The sequence below is a fragment of the Podarcis bocagei genome (assembly GCF_964188305.1).
Source record: "Podarcis bocagei genome assembly, chromosome: 3".
Taxonomy (NCBI): domain Eukaryota; kingdom Metazoa; phylum Chordata; class Lepidosauria; order Squamata; family Lacertidae; genus Podarcis; species Podarcis bocagei.
The window spans coordinates 51594564-51614864 of record NC_138127.1 but is presented as its reverse complement, the minus strand read 5'-3'; the positions used below and the strand labels follow the sequence as shown (position 1 = coordinate 51614864).

The 20301-nt window shown below is 41.9% G+C and overlaps 1 protein-coding gene across 3 annotated transcripts in view; it reads right to left on the bottom strand.

Annotated features, from left to right (window-relative positions):
• SASH1 (SAM and SH3 domain containing 1) overlaps positions 1-20301 on the bottom strand; it is a 533200-nt gene that overhangs the window by 180664 nt on the left and 332235 nt on the right. Inside the window, exon 1 of one of the 3 annotated variants that reach the window (XM_081186277.1) lies at positions 8645-8799. The exons of the other annotated variants lie outside the window; for them this stretch is intronic. Coding sequence (XP_081042403.1) covers positions 8645-8686 — 42 coding nt within the window. The 5' untranslated portion in view covers positions 8687-8799. Of the gene's footprint in view, positions 1-8644; positions 8800-20301 lie in introns of those variants that run through there. 3 annotated transcript variants of the gene reach the window in all.

The window sequence follows — 20301 nt, the reverse complement described above, 5'->3', positions numbered from 1 at the left end:
CTAGAGTGAACATTTTAAACACTTTAAAAATCTTGCTGCACCATTCAGACACCAGTTCATGCCTTCCTCCTCGCCTCCCCCCAGCCTCATAGTGCCACCTGAAGCAGCCACACAGCTGGCTGTGCTCCCAATATCTAACTCTCCTTCAATCATGCAGAATATTAGTGAATAATTACATGAAAATGTTACTCGATTGGATTTTTTAAAATAGAAAGGTAAAGGGACTCCTGACCATTAGGTCCAGTCGCAGATGACTCTGTACTATACCTCAATTCTCTTATGGGGGGGGGGAAGGTATCTACTTTCTTTTAAGTAGACAAATAATCATGTCATATGTGTAATCATTTCTACAAAACCAGTTACCAACTTCCTGATTTTTAAAAGTCAAATTATTTTCTGTCTGGATTAATAATGAACATGTTTTTCATATTCCTCATCATCACTCTTTTTTTATCCTGAGAGCAATTTATCACTATGCACTGAACTCAAGGGGGGGAAAAAGAAAAGAAAAATGAAACCTTTTGTTTTGATGTAATAGCTGGGAAAACTGTTAAATGAGAAACAAAACAGATTTTTAAAAGTGAAAGGATATGCTTCAAATCTTTTACAACTGCTGGACGGTTGCCACCACAATGGAGCTGCAAAATGAGGACTTTAAAAGGTAACTCATGAAAGCAAGTTCCCCCAGAGATTTTCAAAGAGGGACATAATATGCTGCATTTTCTCTTCATATTAAATTTCATATTAAATTAAACACATGTAAATTGCAATATGTGTGGTATGAATTTGGGAAAACACTCATACATAAGGGGATATTTGTTCCTTTATCTTGATTTACTTATTAGTTTGTTCCTAAATCCTAATCCTATTTCAAAGACTAAATCTGGGTTACAAACTTAGCTTGAGACTCTCCAGATGATGTTGGACTCGGGATGACTGGAGTTACAGCCAACAACATCTACAATGTCCATAGGTTAGCCATTTCTGATCTAAATCAAGCAGTAGTTGAGGCTGACATTTAACAATTTGTCCAAGGCCACACAAACAAAGCCAAATTTGTGCATGCATTAGATTTTGGTTATGTTTTCTGCTGGAGTAGGTGCTATTTCTTCAAAGTAGGGTGCAATAAACATCTTCCTTAAGAACAACAACAATAAAATTTGCCCCTAATGAATTCCTACAGTTTAGTACCAGTTTACAAATTGGAAATACATAGAGTTAGATCCAGAGTCGCATGAGTGGACAGCTTACATAATCATGCACCCTCCAAGTAATTACTGTGGGTCAGGGGACCATTCAGAATATTGTGGGGTTGGGTGCAGTGGATACCAGCAAAAGCAGGTGAAGTCCCTCAGGACTGCTTCTCAGTGCCATGGGGGCTGAACTGAGTAGCAAAACCCAGCTGCACAAATGGACTTCTTCATTGCTCTATGTGGTAACTATTGCCACAAAGAGAGCTGTACATCAACAGGAGCTCACCATGTGGACCGGGTGATATATTACCGTATATCTTTCCTTTGGGGTATTTGCAGAAAAATGACTTGAATAAGAACATAAGAGGCTCTCACTGGGGCAGGCCAATGGCCCATCTAGTCCATCATCCGGTTCTTGTAGCAGCCAAACAGATGCCCATGTGAAGCTTGAAAGCAGCACCTGAGGGCAACAGCACTCTCCCCGCCCCATTCTTTCATTGCAGCATGAGGCTTACTTTCTTCAGTAAACACATTCTGCATGGTAGAGGGGAGGAGAGCAGTGGCAGATCAGGCCCTGATTGGTGGCCACTAGTGTATTTTTCAGGGAACACATCTGTTTATCCACTGTTTTATATTTTCTGGTTGTGTGTGTTTCAACCCTCCCCTTCCTTTATGGACTGAGCACATATCTCTGTGCATGTCTCCGACAGTGTAGTTCTGGTCCCAGCACAATGTGAGCATAGGATTGCTCTATCTGTGATTCTGATTGGGGTAATCATACTGTGCCGCAAGGGATGCTCAAAGCACCATAATGTTGAAGGATTATGCTTAGAATGGAAATTATGAGGATTCTGGGTCTGGTACTGCAGACAAATAAAAAGGACAAAGGCTCAGTATATTCCTCACACTTGACTAGTTGCACTGGGAGCTGTTTTTGTCTTGCAATTTATGTTACTGTCAGTTCTTGTCATGATTAATTTCTCTTGCAGCTATTCCATATAAGACAAGTGAAGCTTAGCTATTTTAATTCCAGAAGACCAGTCAGATTTTGACTGGCTCATGCAGTTTGCACACTGACTTGCTTCTTCCAGTTCTCTACTGCCTGAAGAAGCCAAGCAGTGCTGAGGAAGGTGAGCAGGCTCTATCTGCACTATTTAGCTTGTTTCTTTACTGCCATAAAATATTCCTTTGGCAGTGGGAAAGTGATGAACTGTGTACTGGTGGCCCATCCTCTGGAGAATATTTTCCAGAGAACTTTGTACAGTAGCTGAAGTGTCCCAGATGTGTGATTAGTCCATCAAATATCAAGCACTATTTGTGTCACCTCAAAATGCACCCATTAATTTAAATATTATGCCTTTTCAGTTTGACGTGGACTCACATCTAGCTATTCGTCAAGTTTTAGAGTAGCAAATGGTTTTTAGGATGTCGGACATAGAGTAAAAAGCCCGTCCAAAAGAGATACGAAAGCTCTGTGATTTGGAAGTCTTGGTGTGGATATGTGTATACATTTGTGCATGTAGAAGCCCTAAAGTCAGTTGCTGAACAGCAAATGGATCATACTGTTGACTTAAAAGGAAGAGCTTTAGACTTTCACACCAGTACCAAGAGCTGCACTGCCAGACCCTTTGAACCGTAACACAATGGTGCTATTAGAAACCCACCCCCACAACTATCGTATTTCACTTGTCAGTGAAATATCAAGCTGCAAACCTGCATTTGACTTTTGTGGGTGTTTTTTGTTTTTGTTTTGTTTGCTAATGGGCACTTCTACTGAGTGTTCCTTATAAGCCTTCCATCCTCTTCTGAATGTGCTTTAGTGAGATAAGTCCTAATGAATACAATGTTTCATCTGCCTAGTATATTGAGAAAGTGCAGATGACTGAACTGGGACTGAAATGACAGAGGTTTAAATGCCACGTCCAAAAAAAAGCTTGGATTTAAAGGCCAGGTATGCAAACCAGTTCTTTAATATGTGGATGTTCTCTTGATGCTGAAAGAATTGAGTGGCATTGATAAATCACCCTATTCAAGTGCTTGATAGCAGAATTCAAATATTTATGGAAATGTCCAATTAAGGCCTGAAAGAAGCAACAAACAGTGCCTCACCAATGAGTATAAGTTGGAAATCAGTGACGACAGAAATTGGGAAATAAGAGATACCTATAATTTGAACATAAATGGAAAACGCAAAGAGCTGAGAAGCAACGAGATTACACAAAATAATATTCCTAGCTACACAGCCACAGGAGTATGCTAATAGTGACTATACCAGTTTTTGCCAAACTGGTGTCATGGACTGAAAATCCCACCAGTCCCATTTTCAGCTGCCCATGCTAGTTGGGACTGATGGGAGTTGTACTACAAAACATCCAAGTTGGCAATGGCTGGGCTATTTTGTCCGTCATTCTTATACCAAACTAGACCATTGCTTCATCTAGTTTAGTACTGACTACACTAGAAGTAGCCAATGTGATGCTGTCCAAATGTTGCTGGACTGCAGGTCCCATCATACCTAACCATTGGCCATGTTGGCTGGGGTTGATGGAAGCTGGAGCCCTGTAGATCACTTCTGGTCTATACTGACTGGCTGTGACTCTCCAGAGTTTCAGATTAGGAGCTTTCCCAACATTATCTATTGATGCCAGGGATTGAATCTAGGACCCTATATTTGCATTACATGCTACCCATCCCCCAAGCTGAATTTTTCCTGAAGGGGTAGATCTGCTGTCACTTTTAAATGTCAAATGATGCTAGTAAACATGGCACATCAAGGCTGCAGTTGCATGCACCAGGGGGCAGGCCCCACTGAAAACAATCAGACTTATTTAAAAGAAAACATGTATAGGATTAGGCTGCAATGCTACTTGTTACTTAATGTAATGTGTCTTCTGTTTGTGGCACCACTTCTTATTTTCTTCAGAAATATTCAGTCAATGCCTTGTTTTCTTTACAAGCCTTTTGCTATTTATTCCAGAAAAAATGTATCCCAACACACAAAAACAAAAAATGCTCGAAAGAAGAAATGGTGGACAGAATGCCAGCTGACAATTATGCTATTTGGAATAAATCTATAGACAGCAGCAGCTCCATCATCCACTAGTCTTGCATATCTCCAATTTGAGAAAACTCATCTCACATAACTACAGCAGCTGTTACTGTTTGGATTGAGAATAGTAATAAGCCATATGGTATGCAAGAAATCCCCATACATATTCTCACATGGACAAATATTATTATTGCACAGGATAAACACATCACTATATTGACTTTTCTCTGGGGAAGCATACAGCCTTCAACCTAATTTTAAAAATATTGCCTGCTTCCCAGTGAGCCAATTGTCTAAAAGGAATGCATTTAGTTACCCAAAATAAGTTACTTAAGGTCTGAATTTCAGGGATACTTTTAACATTGTAATCAGATTTAAGCATTATTGTAGTAAAAAAAACAAGCATAAAGTAATCCCAAGCAGCCTTTAGGGAGAGATATTGGCAAAGGGGAACAGACATTTAAGTGTCTTTTAAGAAGATGTAGGTGCAGAAAATTTGTCAGTCCAGGACCTGTGTCAGATATAGGAACTGGTGAATCAGGAGGGACAATGACCGCTTGATATGGCTGCAAGATTGGTGTGCATGTGAAGGAGATTGCAGTGGAACTCCCCGGGACAATGGCCGAAGTGTGTGTATCACAATTACAGCGGAGCTAAGGCAGGATATTAATACCAGCATATGGGCATTTATGATTTGATCCCTTCCTATGGAAAGGTGCACATACATATATGTTCTTAGAGAACAATATACTATGTCTCCTAAGTGTTCATGTCAGTCAAATAACATTGGTTGGGAATTCAGTTGTAACTGAGTGCAGAAGAATAAGCTTCTCAAACGGCATAGAAGGGACTCCTGTCCTACTGCAAGATTGAAAGTGTCATCTATTGACAATACAGGCACAGAGTTTTTCATTTTTCTCTCTCTAGAGATTTCCCTTAGGGCCTGGTCTGTGTGCATGTATCATTTGTTTTCAAGTTTACTGCTGCACTACCTGATATTTGAGGCAGAATTTGGCAGCTTAGGAATGTGGTGACTGTGCCTAGGGAAAACTCGGAACCAAAGGATGGAAGGGTATTTCCAGTAGGAGCTTGCAATTACTTGAATCAAACATTGGACTCAAACTTTAAAAAACAAACAAACAAACAAACAAACAAACAAACAAACAAACGAAAACCTCTAATACTGACCACATGCAATCTTGACAGTGTCAATCTTAGAGTGAACAATAGCATTATTGTTCCACATTTGCTCCATTTCCCCTTTACAGTTCTTGCTTCAAAACCGTCTTCCTAAATGCCAAGAGACCTCTGGGTGGAAAATTAATTCTGCAAAGAACACTTAACGGCTATATAATGATTGCCTGTAATTTACCACTGAAGCTAATTAAAGGGGAAGAGGGCTGAGCTCTTTGAACTGCTCATACAACTGCAAGTCTGGCACTGTTAGCTGAAAGCCTACCTGCAGATCTTAACTGCATGCTTTCCTGATCTGCATTTGAGTACTACTACTGTGGGGAGATCTGGTATCAAAGTATGATATCTTTCCCTCTATAAACTAGCAAACAGAGATCCTGCAACAAATGTGGGATAAGAAGTAACAAGATTTTTTTTTAAAGCACAGCATGAATATTTCAGTACAGCCAGAAGCTTAGGATATAGTGACATAGTGGGGCACTACAAAAACCTGTAGGAATGGAGAGAACCAGTGGGAAACAATTATCTCTGAATATAAAACTATATAGGAAGGGCAGTGAAGGACATGCTGGAGGTGGTATCACCTTGTTCATCAAAGAGGGCATGGAATTCAGCAAGCTAGGAATCCCAAAAGGTACAGATTCATTGTAGGTGACGAAACTTGCCTTGATTCTGCTTACTTGAGCATCCTGTTTTCCACTGCTCACTAACCTATTCCCATTCCTCATAGGGCAAAGAATTGACCTAGGGGACCAGGGAGAGGGTAACTGATAGGTGAAGAGTTCTCCCTTGCAGACGGGAAAGGCTCACTGGGACCCTCCTTCCCCCGACTGTTTGAAAAGTCAAATGTGCTGCTAGCATTGCTATGTTGCCAGCATCTTTCTTTTCCAACTGTTGAGGCCCACCGGACCTCTTCCTGTCTCAGATGTTTCATCTTCACCTATTGAAAACTACAGAAATTTAAAATGTTCCACTTTAGTTGGTTTGTGCCCTTCCTTCCTAGGTAAGAAAAAAAGCCATTCAATAATGGTTCAATAATATATTTAAATTTAAATAATGAGAGACAAATCCCAGTGATCTCATAAATATAGATATGCATCTGTGCAGATTACCCAATTCATTTTGCTTTTCTGAAGCTCTGTTATCTGTAAGTGCACAACAACAATTCTCTTGGGATGTTTTAATTATTTCACCACCTGAAACAATCACAGACATATTCACCCTTCTGTTCCATGGTCTCTGGGACCTGAAGGCCCCAAGGGGCCACCAAAATCATGAGAGTTTTGACCTTGGAGGGTAGGAGAGATCTAATGTTGGATGCCCCCTTCCCTCTGCCATGGAAATTTCTGTAGCCCTTTCTTCCTGACCTCAAAACTCTGATATCACTAGGGTTGAAAAGGGGACATGCCAGAGAAGGACCAGGGGAAGGCACTGGATCCAATATCATCCTAGTAGTTCTCTGACATGCCCCCAAACCAGGAAAAAGCTACACCAACCCAGAAGCTGCCATAGCTCACTTTCCTCCCACAGTTTTCAGTGGGATTCCCCACAAAAGATAATCTGAAAAAGATGTAGAAGTGCAATAACAGTCCTCTGCCTTGCTTCTGCTTCTGCCTTAGCAACAAGCACATCTACTTGTACAAGTAGAACCACCTATGTTTTTTAGATCCTTGCTATCTGCTTGAGCCCTCCATGCCATGTGCCAGAGGTTCCCTAATCCAGTGTTTCCCAAACTTTTTTGGGCAACGGCACACCTGTTTACTGAAAAAAAATCTCGCGGCACACCACCATTAAAGCCCCGCCCCGTGACGTCAGCGCGCAGCGTCACGCCGGGAGGGACGCACGAAAGTGAAAGTTTTTTCCCTCCCCCCTCAGTCCCTCGCTCGGAATTCAGCTCGTTTGGGGCATCGCTCCGGCTGCTCCCTCTCCCGCCGCGCAGGAGCGATGCCTCTCTGGCTCTCCCTCCGCGCAGGCTGAGGGAGGGAGGGAGGTGCGCGTGTGACCCGTCTCTGCTGGGAGACCAAACCCAGCGAGGCAGAGTCGCGCGGAGGCGCCCAGGCAGCGCTGCCGGCTGCGAGGAGGAGCGCCAGGCAGCAGCAGGAGGCGCGGCCTCTCCTCGCCGCCGCCGCCCCGCCTCTCGCCGCCCGACTCGCCCGCCTCCCTCCAGGCATCTCGCGGCACACCAGCCGATGTCTCACGGCACACTCGTGTGCCGCGGAACACCGGTTGGGAAACACTGCCCTAATCCCTAGAACCAGCTTTTCAGGTGGAGGGCTTAGACAGGCATGGGGGGCGGGCCTCAGTGAAAATGGATGGACTAAGTTGCATGGGTGGAAGTGGATACAACTCAATGAGGACACAATCCCAAGGCCTTTTTCTCTCTCCCCTCCTCCTTAATTTCAAACATGGCCCAAACCTGCTATACATGCACAAGAGATATATCTGTTGACATAGACAGTTATAAACAAACACATAAAATATATGGAAACAAACACCAAGGTATCCTGGGACAGACATTCGCATCTGGTACTTGCTTAGCAAAATAGTTAATCCGGTTTTAATAAGAAAGGATATATTGGGAGGTCCTGCTAATTGCAGGTCATCCACACCATATTACATGAATACCGTAGTTTCCCCTCCCCCACTTCAATCTTTTGAAGGGCAGAAAAATCAAATAGCTACCTGTTACCTTCAGTCTTGCTTTGGTCAGGGCTGTTGTATTATTAGTATCAGTGACTCCCAATGCTAGAAAAGCAGCTTTTAATTGATTTAAAACACAAACATACACACAAACAAACACACACAAATAATTTTACTGTATTCCACTAAAACAAATTCATCAACTACTTTCTTCAACCATTTCATTCAGGGAGATATAAACCTAAATTAAAGCTGTTATTTCAACAGATGCACACACAGAGAGAGATATTTTAAATTCCAGTAAAAAAATCAGTTTCATTTGTTATATTCTATTCTTAAAAGTGGTTATAATACTGTGTTAAAAGAAAGCTTTATTTTACATTTCAAGACCAATGGGAAATTATAGTTAATCCTCAGTACAAAAACACTGAAAGACTGATAACGACTTTTTTCCATTTTGAGTTAGCCTGGATCCTTTAAACAGCACAACCACTTTCATATGAGATTCCTAAACTTGTAAATTTCCAAAGTAAGAAACACACTTTTACTCAGCATCCATTTTACTTACCACTTCCCTCTCAAACACAGACTTGCTTGCAAAAGTATCCATAATGAAAAGCGAATGCCATTTATCTTTTCCTTTTCAGAAAGGAAACGTTTCACTGCCAGAAGAGAATTATGAACAGAATTTACTGAGCACTTCCTGACTCAAAGAGACTCCGTGCCAAATGAGTTTAGAATGATCTGGGTTGTGGCATTTTATTTTGTGATTCAAATGTTAAGTATGTCTCACTTGACTGGATGCTTGCAAAACATGTAATAAGGAAACAAGGAAAGAATAGACATCCCCCCAGCATTATTCGTATTTGAAAATGTTCAGCTCAAGTTACCATGTGTCATTCAGCTTGGCCACTCCTACATATACTGTTTCTCATATGCAAAATCCAACCTCTTGGTGGGTGTTATGAGGAAGGAAACCAAATATCAGACCAGATGTTTGTAATTAGATACTGCATGTTCAATGTGAATGAAAGTACATAACATACAAACTTTTTGTGCACTTTAGGAATATTGCATGGAAAATTAAGGGAGCTGTTATAAGAGGCGTTACTTCTTTTAAACTTTCTGCAAATGCCTGGTGTTTTTGCATGGGAGTAAAACACTCAGCTGAATCCAATGCCATGCCCTAACTTGCTGGAAACAATTATTTCTACATTTTAGATGCAATATCATTCTTGAAATTAGCAACTGAAGGAATACCTTCTAAAAAGCAAATTGTTGATATGGGGTCATCAGTTTGGATGAGGAGCTTGTCATGGAGAACCTTTAAGCCTTTGTCCTCTGCAGTAGTCCTGATCTAGATTGAGACCCCCGTTACTGCTATTTGCATTGGAAGTTTTATTTCCAAGGTAAATATGAGGTGCTAATCTAGTTGGCCTCTAATCACCACCAGAAAATTTCTTTAGTTATGTCAGAGTTTCTTATGTAGTTTGCTGTCCCAGATTGATTTGGCTTTAACAATTAGCTGGCATGGAGGGGAGGGCGGGACAAGCTGATTCAGGACTGTGATCTGGGTGGATATGTAGCTGTAGGCTAGTCTAGATCAGTGTTTCCCAACCACTGTTCCGCGGCACACTAGTGTGCCGCGAGATGTTGCCTGGTGTGCCGCGAGATGTTGCCTGGAGGGAGGCGGGCGAGTCGGGCGGCGAGAGGCGGGGCGGCAGCGGCGAGGAGAGGCCACCCAGCGCGGGGCTCTCGCCGTCTGCCTGCCTGGCTGCCTGCGAGCTCGGCGGGCAGCGCCTCCGTCCGCAGCGCCCGCCTCGCGGCTCTCATTCCCTGCCCCTGCCAAAGCTCACCCAGCCAAGCCGCGCTCTCCTTCCTGCCTCGCTTTGCTGCCTCCTCCCCCACCACCCCCAAAGCTTGGAGGTTCCCCGGCAAGGGGGAGGGAAAAAATTGAAACTTACACTTTCGTGCGTCCCTCCCGGCGTGACGCTGAGCGCTGACGTCACGGGGCTGTAATGGTGGTGTGCCTCGAGATTTTTTTCATCAAACAAGTGTGCCTTTGTCCAAAAAAGGTTGGGAAACACTGGTCTAGATTAAGGCAGCATGCTTCTGAATACCAGTTTCTGGAAACCACAGGAAGGGAGATTACTCTTTTGCTTGGGTCCTGCTTGTGGGTTTCACACAGGCATCTGGTTGGCCACTGTGAGAACAGGATGCTGGACCAGATGGGCTATTGACCTGATCCAGCAGGCTCTTCTTATGTTCTTAAGAGCATTGTGCTCATATAGGATTGTGTTGCTAGATAGACGGTGTTCTTTCTCACTATTGCCTCTTGTGTGCTGGCTAGAGCTAATATGTATGGGAAACGTCCTGCAGCCTCAGGACCAAGAGATAGTACTTGGTTGGGAGCAGTAGTGCTTACTGATATCAGTGTTTATTTTAAATAGTTCTACAGCGTAATCCTATGCTCTGCAGCAGAGTGTCAGTGGAGTGAAGGACTGGATTTCAGCTCCCATTGCTGGCACAAGAATAAATACCTGTTGGTCTGCTAGTCTTTGACCATTCCATCAGGCATCCTTCATTCTAACCAGTTGAGCAGAAAAGGGTGGCATCTTCCACTACTTACAAATTATTGAAATAGTAGAGTGGTATTAGAGTAGTGTAGCCTTCCCCAACATAGTGCCCTCCAGATGTTTTGAACTATGACTCACACCAGCCCCAGCCCCAGCCAGTATCACAAAGGATCAAGAATAGTGGAAGTTACAACCCAACACATCTAGAGGGCACCATGTTGGGGAAGCCTGGAGTAGCCTATTAGAGTGGTAATGGTCCCTAACCAATGGCACAACACTGAGATACTGCTGCAAAGGGGTTTTAGTGGAAGTTTATAAGCCAAGTAGGTCGTGGCTGAAGACCTTTGAGCCCCTTTGCTTTGGACACAATTAAGCTAGAAGTGGTGCATGTTTCAGCTTGCTCTGAAGCAGCTAAATGAGATGATGTGATCAGGCTGTAAATCTCTTAATTATTAGTCTAAAACAGCCAGATAATTGTTAAAAAGGGAGGAGGTTTCAGCACAATATTTGTAGTTTGCTGCACAGCAAAAGTTCTTCATTTTCAAAAATGCCAAAATTCAGCTTATGAAATGCAGCTTTTTATTTTTATTTATTTTTTATTCTTTCCCCCTCCCCTCCCCTCCTTTGAAATCTGCAGCCAAGCCACTGAATCTCTCTTATTTGGCCTCACATTTTGTCAAACACAGACAACATTGTCTCTTTGCAAGGAATTGTGAACCCTCTGGCCTTGCCAATTACAGTCAGGATGTCTCCAGTGCTTTATTTATTGTTTAGAACTGGGTGAATATAGGCCAAAGAGTTTCAAATATTTCCTTTAACTCAGCTCTTTAGCCCAATGTCCGATCATTTGTATTCTCGTCCCTACAGAGTTCTTGTATTGTACCTTGCCTTCTGTTCTTTAATTGAATGGATTATCAGCTTCCTGCATAGCACCAGTAATTATGTTTAGAAAAGTAAGGATGCAGATTTGTACTTTAAACAGGAGTGTATTTATTATAAGGAATACAAAATAGCTATTCTTTGTTTGTTTTGCGTATGCTTCTGCTATACTTAGCAGTAGAAAAATGCCAATGAAAATAAAGCAAAACTGACTTAGACTGCAATCCTAGCCCCACTTACCTGGCAGTAAACCTCAGTGAACATAGTTGGATTTATTGCCAAGTAAAAATCCATAAGATTGTGTTGTTTGTTCAGTTTTGGTTTGTAGATGTCCTTGCCAGACAATGGGAAGAATTTCAGTTGAAAGTAAAGAACGGAAGGTATTCTAAATAGAATTAAAGAAGAACTGACTGTAGACTTCAAAATCTCCTGATTTCTTTTTAAAACCTGAGCTTTTCTGATGAGGAAACAGGCTATTTCCTCAAGATCACAGTGACCATCCATCAAACATCTTTTTATGCTTACTGAGAACGAGGCAAAGTAATTCAGTGAAAAGTCTGAAGTTCAATTGCAGCCTTTTGCAGAAAGCTAGCAAAGGGTGAGAAATGAATCATCTTTATGCACCATTTCTGTAGTACTCTTTTTTTTATTGATCTACTCACAAAAAGAGGTTTGAACATTTTGAAAGCCAACTCAATGCCTTTGATCATACACAACTCAGAGATTTCTTAAACCTATAGCATGCAGTTGCTTATACCACAAGTAGAATTTTTAATAGTTTTATTCCAATAGAAGAGGGAATGGGCCCTTTATAATGCAGCTTCAGGGCCAGTTCACATGACCCTTAGTTATGTGAAGGGCTGTTTCCTTTTATTTAGAATGACCAATCACTATCTAAGTTCAAACAGTATTCTAAACTATGGGGGAAGGGGATGCCCCCCAGTATAAAAATTAAGGACAGCTGTCTGCAAATGTCATTAAAAAACCCCCCTGATTACAGTTACGTAATGACTTTTCTGTTTGCATCTCCAGAGCCCTTTTAGCACCGAATTCTAAAATGTGGAGAAAGAAAACAATCTGTCTTTTGAAGGAGTTGTAGTAGACCTGCTGGCATTAAAAAACATAACATCATTTTTATTATACGAAAACAACTAAGGCAAAGTGAAATACCTTTGTTGTTTTTCCCCTTGCTTTTATACAAGTAGACCCAAGTACAATAATGGCTGTCCAACAAAATGTGCTCCAACATCTCTGCTCAAACTGCTTTCCTCAAGCTGCCTGCTCCCCACTCAACTTATTCCTTTCACAGTCATTAACTGCATACTGCTACCAATTATCATAATTACGATGCCCAGGCTGTGCCCTTGATTGATCCTAGAAGTGAACACAATTTATACACAAGAGAGCTTCTGAGGGAAATATAAACAAGTTATTTGACTTTGGAACAAACCCTTTAAAAATAAATCAGAATAAGAGGAGTCAGTCAGTCTCTCCCCTCTGTCTCTTTTAACCTGTCATATCATATTTTTATACACAGTTTTCTCAGACTAGTACTGCAGAAACTTGCTGTGATCCTATTAACATAGCCATCAAGCACTATGGGAAGACTTTTATGCTGTAAAGCAGGATGGACTGCCACAATGAGATTGATATGTCAAAACATGGCTAAGTTAAACATGTGAAAAGCTAAATCATTAGGATTGTTCACGCAACAAATTATATACAATTTCTGGAAAAGGAGGAACGGGTTTGTGTCTGCAGGCCATCCAGATCTAAGCTTGTTGGCAGAAAATAGTGAACAGTGCTAACACACTTATAAGTGTAGGCCCTGAATATGCAACTTGAACCCTGCCACTACAGACTGCACATACGCAGCCTATGTGTGTGCACCTTGCGCACTGTAGACTCTGTTCGTTAACACTGTCAAGCTATAAGAAGGATTTTGCCACAAATTAGATGCAAATGTGGTACGACAATCTGTTCTCTGAGAGTCACTGCAGTCCTGGGCCAATTTCATGAGCAAACCAAGCCACTGCTATGAGCAACAATATTTTTCGGGGGTGCACACAAAGCTGCATATAATCAAAGGAGTGTACTTCAGGATCCCATGCAGTGATACAAATTATGCTGGTGTGTATCACTCAGATCATGTAACTCAATTGGTTTATGGCAGCAAAAAATCTTGGCTAATTCTTGAGTTCATGATAGCTTTCCTTATGATACCCATCCTTGCTCTAAAAGAAACAAGGCAGGAAATAAGCTAACTTGTGGCCTTTCAGATGCTGTTTGACTACCACTCCCATCATCTCAGATCATTGACTATGCCAGGTAGGGCTAATGGGAGTTGGATTTGAACAACATCTGGAGGTCCACAGGTTAGCCACCCTTTGGAGAGACTCTATGATACTTCTTAACCTGTTTGAAATGTTCAGAAATGTCAATGCATTAGTATATGTTGGCACAGATTCAGAAGGCCAGTGTTTTGCACATAATAAGCAGAACCCGTCAGCAATAATGGCTGCTGTCCTGCCTTCTGATCTCAATTTCCCCTCAAACTCAGAAGAGCACTATCCCGTCTTCCTGGACCTTCTAGGGAAGAAGATGTTGCTTTGCCAAACTCCTCTAGCTTGTAAGACAACACTCCTAATGCCGTCCTCCTCACCATAGGAGCTGATAACTGCCAATATTCCTTTAAGGGCACAGAAGGGGCAGGGTCAACACCAGGTCCAGATGGGCCAGATTTAATAAGATCCCTGCAATTTTGAGTTAACAGGTCTCCAACCATCAGCTGTCAGAGTGCTCTGTTAGATTTTGCCCCATCAGCAAATAATTCCCCTGAGTTGTGAGGAGACAGAACAGCTACTCAGGGATACCCATGTGGTGCATTTAAAATGGGAAGAAAAATGTGTTTTAGGGAGTTAAAGCAATTAAAGTATAAGCAGTTTGGCAAGGCAAGATGAATGAGCAAACCATTGTTTTATATACCTACATTTATCTTCTTGCATGGCAGTCATATAAGCATACTAAGAATCTCCCTCTTTTCCTGCCACCCACATGAAAACTCCTGAATACAAAAGACACAAAGCCATTCTGTTCCAAACACCTGGCAAGTGTAAATTGTTCTACTACCAGAAACACAGCCTCTCCTTTCCCCTCCTAATGAAATAACAACCATCATGTTCTAACCTGTGGAAAATTTTGAAGGATGGATATACTTCCTGTTTATCCTGCGCTGAAAAAATCGAGCATTCGAGCCCTACAGCTTTGGAGCTCAGATATTCGCGCATTAGATGGACAGATGAACTGCATAAGGAAATTTCAAGTAGGCTATGCTCAAAGGAATTCCTCATTAAGAGAGAAAACCTTATAACTTCCTCAAGCCATGAATTAAAGATAAATTTATTTCAGGAGTTAATTCTACTCCTTCAAGATCCCCTGAAGGAAAAAAGGAACAGGCCAAGTAGGCAATCCTCAGTATATAAAAACTCCAAACCCTGGTTTGATCAAGAATGTCAGGATATGAAGCTAAATTTATTGAAAAAATACAAGAATTATAGATCTGCCAATTTACCCCAACTCCCCACGGGCTGGTTTGAAGATAAACGGAATTATAAAATTTTGATCAAAAACAAAAAACTCCTGGCACAGAAAAGAGAATGGAAATGCCTAATAGATGCATCCAGAGAGAGAGATTCGGCCACCTTCTGGAGACTGGTAGCAAATGGAGTGCGACCCACTTCCTCAGAAGTGGAGTATACTATACCTGCAGGGACTTGGGAGGCATTTTTCCAATCTTCATATTCAGCTCTGCCTTTGACTCAGCCACTAATACAGTGTGCGGCAGGTGATGAGTGGCCTCCGGTGTCGGTCGCGGAGATTAGGAGGCTTATTCAGGCACTCAAACACAGAAAAGCCCCGGGAGCAGATAACATCTCTCCTGAACTTCTCAAAGCCAATATTGACTGGTGGGCCCCAGTCCTTGCCACCCTTTTCACCAGCATAGATCAAACAGCAATAATACCAGAGGACTGGGGATTGGCAATCATCGTTCCCATATTCAAGAAAGGCTGTAAACTTGATCCAGCCAATTACAGACCAATCAGTCTCTTAAGCATCATCAGCAAACTTTATGCAACTCACTTACGTGAAAAGTTTGCGGACTGGCTGGAACAGGAGCACATCCTAAAGGAAGCCCAGGCTGGTTTCAGGGCACATAGATCAACTCTAGACCAAGGATTGGTATTGCAACATCTAGTGGAGAAATACACCTCAAAGAAAGGAGGCTCTCTCTATGTAGCCTTTATAGATTTTAAATCAGCCTTCGACTCGATACCCCGGCACAGACTTTGGGAAAAACTAAATGTCACAAACATCGATAGACGTCTTTTGCTTCTTATCCGTAGACTACATGAAAACACTCGGATCCGTGTTAGATGCGACCGTTATGGGAACCTATCAAAGGAAATCCAAAGTTCCCATGGTGTCAAGCAAGGCTGTGTTCTTGCTCCTATTCTTTTTAACTTCTATATAAACTCCTTAGTCGGAAAGATGGAGGAAGCAAGCACTCATTCCCCAAATCTAAATAATACACCAATCCCGATCCTTTTGTACGCGGATGATGTGGCACTTATTTCCTTCTCTTGTGTGGGTCTAAGAAAGCTTTTACGAGCTCTTACAGAGTATTGCGAAGCTGAACACCTAATAGTAAATTACACTAAATCAAAAATTATGGTGTTCTCCAAGAGAAAACTCCGACATAAATGGAAAATTAATAACCAACCTATTGAGCAAGTAACATCTTTTAGATATCTTGGAATAATTTTTGATGAGAAGGGATCCTGGTGCCATCAGATTAAGAATTCCATTGTAAATGCGCAAAGATCTTCCAGAGCTATTATAAGATTCTTTTACAGAAAAGGAGGTCAATATGTCCCTGCTGCCTCCCAGGTCTTTGTTGCAAAAATACTTCCACAATTGATGTATGGCACCCAGATATTTAATTGTCAAAAACTCAAGTCCCTGGAATCTGTACAAACTAAATTTTATCGTTCCCTACTAGGGTTACCTACCTGTGTCTCTAACACTGCCATTAGGCTGGAGGTTGGCCAACTCCCTATTAATGCCAGGATATGGATCTTGAAGATTCACTTCTGGCTAAAACTCATATTTTTCCCAGTGGGAGTGGCTCCATTGACTCTACTAGACCCATTCCAGTCTAAATGGAGATTGTCGCTTTATGAAAAATTGAGGGGCCTGGGGCTTTCCCCACAAGAACTCATAGCCTCAGGTTTTGAAAAGGCTAAAATGATGGTGAGCCAGCGAATAGGAGATGTAGAGCTTCAGGACCATATGAGCAAGATAGATAAATATCCAGCTATCCAAGATTATGGGAAAGGGTTTAATCTAACCCCATATTTGCTGGACCTACAAATCGCAAAATATAGGCGGGCGTTTACCCTTACCAGATTTGATGTATTGCCATCTGCCTTACTAAAGGGCAGATACGAGGGCACACCCTATGCTGAACGAGTTTGCCCATGTGGTCTGAAGGAGGTGGAAACGGCTTCACATGTGCTGTTACACTGCGACCTTTACGGGGATATCAGGTTACTGTTTATCTCCCCTATCGTTGAGAAATTTCCAGGTCGATCTGAATCTCAGCGGCTGAAAATCCTACTAGGAGATAAAAACCCAGAAGTAACACTGAAAGTGGCCAAGTTTTCTGCGGCCGCGATCAAGCGGAGGGCATTAGCTGTAAAAAAGTAAAAGATCTGACCCCTGGATAAGCCCCCCCTTTTTTTAAGCCCATACATATACTGTAGTGCATATATGAGTATGTATATGTGTGTGTGTGTGTATATGTGTATTGTTTTTATGTATAATTTTACAACTTTTAATTGACACCATCACTCCCTTGTAAACTATTGCTGCCTTTTATGTTTTTCTTTTCTTCTGGTCTATGACCGTAATAAACTATTCATTCATTCATTCATTCATTCGATATACTTCCTGCACCAGGAAGCACCCCAAAAAAGAAGCACGTGGAACTAAAGTAGAGTCCTAGCTCTATGGCGCACATAGCACAACCTGGAGGAGAAGAATACTTTTGTTTCATAGATTTACTGGCCACTTCCCATTATGAAGAATTATAGTGCCAGCCCACAATTAGCATTAGGCATGCCACCCATGGACCATCTTTCCTTTAGCTCAGAAATAATCTGAGTTATTCCCTCAGTATACTGACAAGCACTTTAGCTTATTCCTAAACTTAAGCTGAATTTGCCTCTCCTGCACCGTGAAGTCTCAAATTCCCTACTACCCTGCTCAGAACCTGAAAACTCATCTAATTTGTTGAGTTCTGATCATGAAAAAAAATACACACACAACTGAATACACACACAAAGCCCTTCGGACCTTTGCACTAATTTCTTGGGGGCGTTGGAGGTGGAGCCAGAAGCACGTGAATTGGGAAAAGTAAAGTAGTCCCACCAGTATTTGAAATACTGGTAGCATCATGTATATATTTGTTCTGAAAGTACAATTTGGGTGTGAAGAAACAAAAAGAAATTAATATGATTGGCTATCGTGGTTAGAGAACAGCTGTTTTATGGCAAAACTGGGAATGTATTGCATTGGGAACAGGGTTGCTATTTGCGTTTTGAAATGATACAAAAATACAAATGCAAATGCAAATACGAATGCTGGTTCCTATGCATGAATATGTAAAGAAGAGAAAGATTTTCAGATTATGCCAACACTACCAGTTGATTCAAATCTTGTGTACCATAGAAACATGTGTGGCATCAATAATATTCCCTTAACTGTGAGATGCCAGCTCCCACTTCCAAAATGCACTTCTAACGCTGTGTCTGCACATTCTTTATTAAGGACCATTGAAAATTTACTATCTGTATTCTATTTCACAGGAAATATGGTTCTAAGTGTCAAGGAACAAGACTCAGGATGATTAATTTAAGCAGCAGAGATATGTGGTGTTTAAAGACATCACCGAGGTACTTTTGTCCAGCTGCACACAAGGATGTGAAACAAATTGATTGTGATGGATTTTAAGTGACAAGCAGAACTGCAGAAGGGCCTTACAATGCCATTGTAGCCACACTGGCATAAACTGCTTCATGTACCAATCACATGTAACCATCAATAAAAACATGGAATTAACTGATAAAGGAATCTCAGTCATTATTACATTAATCTGGGGGTGCATCAGGAAAAAAATGAAAAGACTAAAGTCAACCTTGAACTATAAAGCAACTAATTAGAACACCTACTAGATCATTAAAACATTAAAGGCACACCTTCATGCAGTGGAGGAGCTTAATGCCATTGAATGTTAATCATTACAGAGCAGGGCTTCCTTCAGAGGTTAGTATCCCTGGCACCAGATGTGGCTCACAAGCTTTCAGGGTCCCACTGCTGTTCCCTGGAGACTCCTGGGCCTGCTGGTCCTCCTCTGTGCTGTCAGTGCTGGTTCACCTGCCCTTTCTGAGTGTTCAGGCAGTGGCAGAGGGTGGGATTCAGCTATGTTTTACTCAGAGTAGATCCACTTAAATGAATGAACACAACTAAGTGATGGGGATCAGATGCAGAAAACCAACAGTGGTGATGGTGGCAAGGAGAACGGAGCCCATCTTACCCATGGCTTTTCAGAAATCATGGCATAGTTGCTCGGTATCCCGGGCAAATGAATTCTATAACTGTGAAGCAGCCACAGAGGATAAAGTCTCTACTCATCTCTTTGCATGGATTTTGTCACTGCCGGGTCAAAGGCAAGCAGCAACAGATGGACGACAAAAAGTGCAAACTGAAGGTTGGAGAGACAAGATGGGCAAGATGGAGCCTCAGAGTCAGTTCTGTATAAGGTTAACATGGAAAGTCAATGGTGCAGGGACAGATGGTGCAATGCAGGCACACAGATGACAGACTGGAATGTCCGTAGGTAGAGAGACTAGCGGATAGTCTGGCAGTAATACTGGAGAGTCACAAAGTCATGCCCAAATACTCCCTTGTTGTCCAGGCAAAGATCCAGACCTAAGCTGGAGCCATGCCAAGGGAGACCAAGGGGCTGCCTGGAAGTAGAGCCATCCTGAGGCCTGGGATGATGAGACTATCCTTTTCACTTACAACCTTCAGTGGATTACCAGAAAGGACATGAGTGGAACGATAAGGAGTCTCTTTGGATGAGTTCTGATTAATCTCATTTCAGATGGAGTAGGCAGGAATTTGCAATAATTGAACCTAGGGATTCTTCTGGAAGATAGGGCCAAGCAACGGAGGGCTCAGAGAAAAAGCTGAAGTCCAAAGCTCCCCACTGGGAGTCAGGGCTGCTTTTGAAGAAGCAAGATAATATGCTCTTAGCAATTCAAGCTCATTAGTAATTAAGCTGCTGTGTTCTGCACTAGTTGCAGCCTTACCCATCATAGCCAAACTAAAAGGGCAAAAATAATAACAATTTATATGCAAATCTTTTAAAGCCCTTTCACATTTTGTAAAGATAAAAGCAAAATTAAAGCAACTCTGTGGATGTAGGTTGACTAGTTTTGCTAGTGTATAGCCTCAGTAATGAAAATTTCATTTAGCCAATTATAGAGAATATGACCAGCATGTTCAAAAGGCCGCTAAAGGCAAACAGGTGCAGAACAACCTACTTTGCAGAGGTAATATACACTTTCTCTCTTTCCACTAGATGGCAGTAAACGTTTGTTCAGTTTCAGTGATAAAATAATGGTCATAAACAAAAATGCACAAAACG